Here is a 9,718-nt window from a genome sequence, read left to right on the forward strand (position 1 = left end):
AAAAATTGGAAAATTTTCGAACTTATTTCATCGCGGAAAGTGAACGCAGAACTCATGACCGGCTATTTTCCTTCTTTTTTTTGGGGGGGGGGGGTTGGTGGGGAAACGAACGCATTATTGATTCATGCTAAATTCATTTCTACAGGCCTGTGGTTACTCTGGCTTATCCTCTGTAAGTTGGATTTCCTCTCATTTTGTTCATTTGTATGAAATGAAGGCAATTTAGATGCTGAGGTCATGGTTTTTATTGATTTGATTATGCGCAGATATGCTTCGATTAGGGCAATTGAGACCAAGTCTCGTCTAGACGATCAGCAATGGCTCACATATTGGGTTTTGTATTCCATGATCACTCTCTTCGAGCTTACTTTTGCGAAAGTTATCGAGTGGTAAATATGCCCATACGACGTTCCTTTGATGGTCAAGTAAATTTTGTGATTTTTTCTTTGATCTTGAATTGGATGGATTTGGCATAATGGTTTTGGAATTGAGTTTGATATAAATAATCAATTTACTGATTCACACCCTACCATCCATACCAGCCCCTTTCTTTCTTGTTCTACTCTATGTTTGGACTTTAGAGCATAACGCAAAATATGAAGCAACTGCTTTATCAATAATGAGTGTTGTTTTACATGGATCTTTCTAAGGCACACAAGTGTTTAAAATTTCATGGTCAATAATGAGTGTTGTTTTACATGGATCTTTCTAAGGAACGCACCCGTTTAAAATTTCATGTCAATAATGAGGTGCTCAAGGTCAAAAGACATGAATTAGGCCCCAAATCGTACTTCACCCTGAACACACAAAACTCTCTTAGCAAGGAAGGCTCTAAACTAGATATAGTTGTGAAGGGCCGAAAGAACTTCAGAAATAAGGAACCAAAAGTAAGGAAAGAGGGACAACTTCACCTTTTAAATTTACTTTCTGGATTAATTGTAATCAGTCTTCAACTGATAAGTTTTGTAAAGGTAGCTTTGAAATGAAAGGCTGGATGCCTTTTCAACCCGAGGACTGAAATGCCGAAACTAAGGTTATTAAAATTTCCACATCTCGGAGGTAGATGGTACTCATCTTATCTTATTGAAAACAAAAGAGGGTACTGTGTTCTTATGTAAAAGTAAAATAGTCCTCATTGATTTTAAAATTTCTGATATTGTTGTACCGGCTTGAATCACTGCTTGAATTGATTAGGAATTACTTCTAAGTATGGCATGTTTTTCATTCTAAAAGATTTAATGGCCTTTGGTGCTTAATATGTTGTTCAAGTTTTAAGAATTATATTGAATTGGCAGAATCAGGTGATTCGACTTGGAATTGACCAACCCTGATTCTTAACAAGCAAGTTCTGACCGATCTAGACCGATTCCGACCAAGTCCGGGCTGTTCTGTCCTATTCCAGGATGATTCCGTCAGAATTGATGGAGACTGATCCTGTACATTCCGAGTTTTCAAACATTGATATTGTTATTTGTTAGAACACCTGTATGCTGTTAATTCTGAAAACTCCTTTATGCTTTGGCTATCAACTATCAAGAGGGCTGGTGCTTTGCATGAAATGGTCCCATTATCATAGCTTTTGGATTCTTTTTCCTTTTTGATGCCCAAGTTCAGAAAAATAGGCATTTTTGACCATCCATGACAAGTGCAATGAAAAATTATTTTGTGCAATCAACCAATAATGTATATTAGCCTCACCTTTACCCTTGTGTCTTTATATATAGACATAAAGCATTACGAAAGTTATCTTGTGCAATATATTTTAGATATTGTTGACTGAACTTTGTTCATCTCTATGGTAGGCTCCCCTTTTGGTCTTATGCAAAATTGCTCGTCACCTGCTGGTTGGTTTTGCCTTACTTCAGTGGGGCTGCTTATGTTTATGAGCATTTTGTTAGACCTATCTTTGTGAATCCGCAATCAGTTAATATCTGGTACATTCCACGGAAGAAGGATGTCTTCAGTAAGCCAGATGACATTCTAACCGCTGCGGAGAAATACATTGAAGAGAATGGACCAGAAGCATTTGAGAAGCTCATTAGTAGGGTAAGCTCGATGACCAAGAATTATGGATTTTGAAGTTTTTTTTTTTCTTGTCTTTAAGAGTTAGATGGTTCTCAAAATTATGAATTAGGCTTCCTTCTTAGAGATGGTTGTACCGAGTTCAGGGGTTCTATCCTAACTTATGGGTGAACTGTACAACTAATTCACATACCACACAAACAAAACTCCCCTCTTCCTTTCTTTCCTTTTCTGCATGGGTTTGTTGTTGTTTTTCGTTTTCTTTTTGGTGGAGGGGTTGAGTCTGGTAGATGAAAATTCAACATTCATAATTTTGATGCTTTGAAAATTGAAAATTATAATTCCCAATCTTATTTATCTTGGAGTGCTATTTGTATGTTAGGGGTGTCCGCAGGTCGGTTTTGGTCGGGCCTTAATCTGTCCTCCACATCTGAGGCACAAGACTGAAGCTGACCATTTATGTAATCAGTCCTCAAAGCCAAGACTGAGACCATTAACAATCAATTAGTCGGTCGGTTATTGTTCTTTAATTGCTTTTGGCTAATCGGTCTTCATTGGTTGGTTAAGCCATTTTTTGTCTATACTTTGGCTAAATTGGTCTTATATCGCTTGGGTTTCGAAAAAGGGTACTTAAATTTTAAGCTTCGTACTCTTGTGAAAATGGATGACACTGTCTCAACCACCCCGCCTTAGCTGTTTTTTTGTCTGTTCATGTGGGTTCCAGAGTGGGCCTGTCTGAGAGCTAAATTCTGCTCAATTTTTTGTCTCTTGCTGATGCAGTACTAACAAGGAGAACCAAGACCAAGGTCGACCCAAGCAGTTGACTGGGTCGACTCAGATCTGGTCCAAGTCAGCCCATGATTTGGGCTGCTGATGGGGTTACTAATTAGTTATTTAGTTTCTATTTTGAAGTCCTAAATTAGTTTCTAATTTCAAGTCATTGTTAGTTTATAATTTCTGTCATTTCATTAGATTCAAATTTCCAGTTTTTAGTAACTTCTTGTAATCAGCTTTTAGTAACTCAGATTTAGTAACTTTGAGTAACTATTATTTGCAAACCCTCCCCATCATTATAAATAAAGAAGAGAGCTTTTTTATGAGCCACGATTTTGAAAAAAGGAAAAAACTTCATGTTGCTGCCGCTGGGTGAATTCCATGGTTGTTCCTTGTGTTTGATCGAGGAAGAAGGGTTTGGTGTCTGATCCAAACGACTTCTTGTGGTGTGAAGTCTAGGAGGCCTGTTTCTAGTGCGTTTTCTTTACTTTCTTTCACATCTTCAAGGCTTACTACGACTGCAGAAAACCAGGTACGATTTCTTCTATCTCTGCCCAGAATTTTCTGCAAAAATAGAGCCTTTGGTCTCTGCTGGAAAGATCAGTTTTGATGGTCTGATCAGCCTAGTCTTTTGGTCGAAGGATCCCCTCTGTCCAAGTAAGGATCGACCCTACTTTTGGCTGATTCTGATCAGCCATCTCTGAGATATTAAAAATCTCCGGATTTTCGTCTTCTAGTGATCTGAAGTTCCTAATTCTGAAATCGACACTGCTGTTGGTTTAATTACTGATTTCTCTGGGTTGTTATTTATATTTTGGACATCTGAATCTGATATTAACTTGCTCAGTCCCTGATCTAGTATTAAGAATCACTGTTGTCCTTGGTTATTCTCTATATTTCTGTTTCTGGAAGTCGATTATTGCTGGGCTGTTATTGAAGTCTAATTTTTCTGTTATATGTATTTGGACTGGTTTGGTTGTTCTTTGGTCTAAAAGTTCCTGCAGATTTGGGACTAGTTGGATGTCCAATTTAGTCCTGCATTAAGTGGTATCAGAGCATGGCTGAGAACAACACCCCCACCCTAGCTTCTCTTATGGAGATGCTGCAGACTATGAGGACTGAGATGAAGGCTGAACAGCAAGCCTTACGGACTGAATTGAAGGCTGAATTGGATGCCAGGTTGTTGAATGAAGAGACCCCACCACAACAGCCTACTGGCGATTCACGTACAACACCCAAAGTGGAAACTCCATTGAATGTAGTTGCTTAGTTGACTAACAGGAGAGAAAACCCTAATCTGAGAGCACCACAGAGGGTTCCAATAGCACAATCTACTTTTGAAGAGCATGTAAGAGGATATTTTGAGACTGAGCGTCCCGTGCAACAGAGGTATTCTGGAGATTCATAGAAAGTCAAACTTGATCTGAAGGAGTTTGATTGGAGACATGACCCCTAATTGTTCTATGATTGGGTAGTGGCACTGGACGACCATTTTGACTATTATGAGTTACCTGAGGAACGGAAGATGAAACTAGCTTGTGCAAAGCTAGTTGGGGCTGCTCGTGAATGGTGGAGGACCTATGAGCTAGAGTTAGAAGACCGTGGTAGAGAACCTACTAGTTGGGAGGAGATGATGCTTAAGCTATCAGATAAATACTTACCACGCAACTTCAGAGCTCGCATACAAGACCAGCTGAACTCTCTTCGTCAAGGGTCTATGACTGTTGCCTAGTACATGAACAAGCTTGACGCACTTTATTCTTGTACAGGCATAAGGCAGAATGAAAGGCAACTGTTATCTCGGTTTCGACTGGGATTGCAAGCTGAAATCAATAGGGGTATCGGAGTTGTTGATGTGCACTCAGTGAGGGATTGTTTTGACAAGGCCCTACGAACAGAGGAGCTTCTAGCACAGCCAGTTAGAAGGTTTGGTTTCCAAGCTGGGGAGGTAAAGAAGAATTTTTCAGCCACTAAATCTAGTAGCTCAGCACCTCCAAAGTCCACTTTTCCTCCACGAGCTGATCATAAAGAAAAGGCACCCATGACAGGTGGTAATAAGGTATAGTGTTTCCATTGCCGAGAGGTAGGACATCTTGCTAAGTCTTGTCCACATAAGCAGAGGATTAATGCAGTAGCTGACGTTGAAGACTCCAATGAGGAGGATGAGTCAGCTCTTTACCCCTATCCTTTAGATGATGATGATGATGGTGGGTATGACTATGATATAGAACACTAATGAGGATGATACTCAGGGAATAAATATTTTTACTCGCATATTGGTGGCTGAAACCAAAGGAGAGGATTGACGATGTAACTGCATATTCTACAGCTGTATGAAGTCAGGTGAGCATACTAGTCAGATTATCATTTATAGTGGCAGTTGTGTCAATGTTATTTCTGAAGTCTTTGTGAAGAAAGCAACCTTGAAAGCTGACCCACATCCTCAGCCTTATAGAGTATCCTTTCTGAATGGTAATACTCTAGAGGTGAATAAGAGGTGCTCAGTTCCTTTGAAACTTTACTGATATGAAGAGAAAGTTTGGTGCGATGTGATCCCAATGAAACTCACAGATGTATTACTTGGTCGTCCCTGGATGTATGACAATGATGCCATGGTTTGAGGGAAAAAGAACCTGTGTACTTTCATGTGGAAGGGTGTTCCTACAACTTTCTATCTGGTAAATGTGCTGGCTGAAATACGGCGAAAGAGATCCCTAAGGTCAAATCAGAAGGACATTGACAATGAGAAGAAGGTAGTAGCTATACCCACAAAGGAGTTGCTAGCTATTCCCCGCAAACAGTTCTTACGCACAAGTCATGAGATTGGAATGGTTATGGCTCTTGTTACTAGAGAAGTCACTCCCTAACCTGAAGTAACGCATAGTGCACAGAGAGCTCCTATCTGATTTTTCTGACTTAGTCCCTGATGATCTCCCAGATGAGTTGCCTCCCATGAGAGACATACAACATGCTATTGACTTGGTACCTGGTTCGGTTTTACCCAACCTTCCTGCTTATAGACTTAGTCCTACTAAACATGCCGAGCTGAAACGGTAAGTGAATGGGTTACTACAGAAGGGCTTCATTGAGGAGTGCTTAAGTCCTTGTGTAGTATTAACTTTACTCACGCCAAAGAAGGATGGTTCTTGGCTTATGTGTGTGGACAACCATGCTATCATTAAGATAACAGTCAAGTATAGGTTTCCTATACCACGACTAGATGATATGTTGGATATGTTGTCCAGGGCAAAGGTCTTTTCCAAGTTAGATCTGAGGAGTGGCCATTATCAGATTCGCATCCGTTCTGGGGATAAGTGGAAGATCTGCCTTTAAGACCAAGGATGGCTTATATGAGTGGAGAGTCATGCCTTTCGTTCTGACGAATGCACCTAGTCCTTTTATGAGGGTGATGATGCAGGTCCTTCGTCCCTTCATTGGTTGCTTTTTGGTTGTTTATTTCGATGACATTTTGATATACAGTAAGAACCAAGAAGAGCATATGGATCACTTGAGTCAAGTCTTGAGAATACTCCGTGATGAGAAGTTATATGTTAATCTTAAGAAGTGTCCTTCATGTTGCCCAAGGTTATATTCCTTGGATTTATAGTGTCATCAAGGGGGGTTGAAGCTGATCTGGAGAAGATCAAGAGCATCACTGATTGGCCCACATCCAAGACACTAACAGAAGTTCGTAGCTTCCATGGGTTGGCTTTTTTCTTCAGGAGATTTATTCGGAACTTCAGTGCAGTTATGACACCCATCACTGAATGTTTGAAGTCAAGTAAAGGGAAGTTTGAATGGACAGCTGCAGCGACTAAAGCCTTCGCTCTTGTGAAGAGGAAGATGACAGTGGCACCTATCCTACGCCTACCAGATTTTGACAGAATATTGAGGTAGCTACAGATGCTTCACATGTTGGGCTAGGAGGAGTGATAATGCATGGAGGACACCCGTGAGAAATTGAATGAGGCCAAGAAACGTTATTCGACTTATGATCTGGAGTTGTATGCAGTCGTCCAAGTGCTACGCCATTGGAGGCACTACCTCATTGGTAAGGAGTTCATTTTGTACACTGATCATGAGGCCTTGAAGCACCTTCACTCACAGAAGTCGATTAGCCACAGACATGCCAAATGGGTAGTCTACTTGCAGGAATTTGTATTTGCTATGAAGTACAAGACGGGAAAAGAGAATACAGTGGCTGATGCACTTAGCCGAAAGGTGTTGACACTTAACACATTTTCAGCACATGTTATTCACATAGATCAGATACGAGGTGAGTATGCCTTTGATTCTGATTTCAGCACTGTCTTTATGGAATTACAACAAGGTGGGCAGCACCTAAAGTACTTTATTCATGATGGGTACTTGTTCTTTGGCACACGGCTTTGTATCCCAAACTCTTCTCTACGTCATCACATTATACGAGAGTTACATGGAGGAGGATTAGGAGGACATTTTGGGAAAGATAAGACTCTTACACAGGTGATTGATCGATATTATTAGCCATGCGCTGTAAAGGATGTCGATCATGTGATCAAGAGATGCCGTGTATGTCAATTGGCAAAAGGGGGAAAACAAAACACATGTCTATATTCTCCACTACCTGTTCCTTATGCACCGTGACTTGATGTTAGCATGGATTTTGTTCTTGGACTACCCCCTACTAGAGAACGATATGGTTCCATGGTGGTTGTGGATCGTTTCTCTAAGATGGCTCATTTTATACTTTGTCGTATGACTTTTGATGCTTATTAGGTTGCAAAGCTCTTCTTCAAGAAAGTTGTACGACTACATGGGTTGTCAACTAGTATTGTGTCTGACCGTGATGTTAAGTTCATGCATTATTTTTGGAAGACATTGTGGTTGAAGACAAATACAAAGCTGAATTTTTCAATTGCATTTCATCCACAGACGGACATATAGGGGTGGTGAACCGTAGCTTGGGAAACTTGTTGAGGTGTTTGGTTCGAGACTATGAGAAGACATGGCCTTCTATTCTTGACATTGCAGAATTTGCCTACAATAGCTCAGTTAATAGGACAACAGGTCGTACTCCTTTTGAGATCTTGCTTGGAGTTCAACCTAAGCCGCCTATTGACCTTATCTCACTTCCACCCCAGGCTCGAGTTAGTATTGAAGCTGATGAGTTCTTGCGTCATATCACTAAGGTGCATGCCAACGTCCGACGACATATTGCCTTGAACAATGAGGTGTATAAGGCTTCTGTTGATCGTCATCGGCGTTATGTGGAGTTCAAACCTGGGGACATGATGATGATTTGAGTAAATCCTGAACGGTTTCCAATGGGTGTCAATGCCAAGTTACATTCACGAAAGATGGGTCCCTACAAGGTGCTGAAACTTATAGGACCTAATGCTTATGTGCTTGAGCTGCCTGATGACATGACCATAAGCAACGTGTTTAATGTGGCTGATCTTCACCTTTATGTTGGGCATCATTCGGATGATGGAGACACGAAGCAAATGCTGAGGTTGCCCCAAATGAAGCCACCCACTTCTGAAGTTATTGAAGACGTCTTGGATGATAATTACAAGACCTCCTGCCGTGGCACCAATTATCACACTTTTCTTGTCAAGTGGAAAGGTCGTCCCCGTAGTGACTGTACTTGGATTCATGCTGATGATTTCAAGAGGCTTGATCCCAACTTGTATGAGCGCTACATGTCCCTTATCCATTCGTCGGAGTCGAATGTTTTCAAGCCGGGGAGAGCTGATGCAGTACCAACAAGGGTTTACACAAGGAGAACCAATACCAAGGTCGACCCAAGTGGCTGACTGGGTCGACCCAGATCTGGTCCAAGTTAGCCCACGATTTGGGCTGCTGATGGGGTTACTAATTAGTTCTTTAGTTTCTAATTTCAAGTCATTGTTAGTTTCTAATTTCTGTCAAGACTAGTTTCTATTTTCATTAGATTTCAATTTCTAGTTTTTAGTAACTTCTTCTAATCAGTTTTTAGTAACTCAGATTTAGTAACTCCTATTATTTGTAAACCCTCACCATCATTATAAATAAAGAAGAGGGCTCTTTTATGAGCCACGATTTGACAAAAAAGAAAAAACTTCATGTTGCTACCGCTGGGTGAATTCCATGGCTGTTCCTTGTGTTTGATTGAGGAAGAAGGGTTTGGTGTCTGATCCAAATGACTCCTTGCGGCATGAAGTCCAGGAGGCCTGTTTCTAGTGTATTTTCTTTACTTTCTTTCACATCTTCAAGGCTTCTAAGACTGCAGAAAACCAGGTATGATTTCTTCTATCTTTGCCCAGAATTTTTTGCAAATATAGAGCCTTCGGTCTCTGCTGGAAAGATCAGTTCTGATGGTCTGATCAGCCTAGTCTTTTGGTCGAAGGATCCCCTCTGTCCAAGTAAGGATCAACCCTACTTTTGGCTGATTCTGATCAGCCATCTCTGAGATATTAAAAATCTCCGGATTTTCGTCTTTTAGTGATCTGAAGTTCCTATTTCTGTAATCGACACTGCTGTTGGTTTAATTACTGATTTCTCTGGGTTGTTATTTATATTCTGGACATCTGAATCTGATATTAACTTGCTCAGTCCCTGATCTAGTGTTAAGAATCACTGTTGTCCTTGGTTATTCTCTATATTTCTGTTTCTGGAATTCGATTATTGCTGGGCTATTATTGAAGTCTGATTTTTCTGTTATATGTATTTGGACTGGTTTGGTTGTTCTTTGGTCTAAAAGTTCCTGCAGATTTGGGACTAGTTGGATGTCCAGTTTTGTTCTACATTACTTGCTTTCAGTCAGTATTATATTTCCCCATGAGGTAGTAAATCAGTCCATGCTGAGGCTTGAACTTAGAGAAGTCTATCTGCATCTGTGAATACAGTGTCATCGTGTCTTATCTAACTACAATTGCTAACACTGAAATAGGCAAATAGC

At 40.5% G+C, this 9,718-nt stretch overlaps 1 protein-coding gene across 1 annotated transcript in view; it reads left to right on the forward strand.

The window, feature by feature from the left end:
- Positions 1–145: 145 nt before the first annotated feature.
- LOC122075598 (HVA22-like protein a) overlaps positions 146–9,718 on the forward strand; it is a gene marked incomplete at its 5' end in the record, with an annotated part of 50,668 nt that continues 41,095 nt past the window's right edge. Inside the window, 3 exon segments of the mRNA XM_042640672.1 lie at positions 146–172; positions 267–389; positions 1,803–2,046. Coding sequence (XP_042496606.1) covers positions 146–172; positions 267–389; positions 1,803–2,046 — 394 coding nt within the window.

The sequence above is a fragment of the Macadamia integrifolia genome, chromosome 4 (assembly GCF_013358625.1).
Source record: "Macadamia integrifolia cultivar HAES 741 chromosome 4, SCU_Mint_v3, whole genome shotgun sequence".
Taxonomy (NCBI): domain Eukaryota; kingdom Viridiplantae; phylum Streptophyta; class Magnoliopsida; order Proteales; family Proteaceae; genus Macadamia; species Macadamia integrifolia.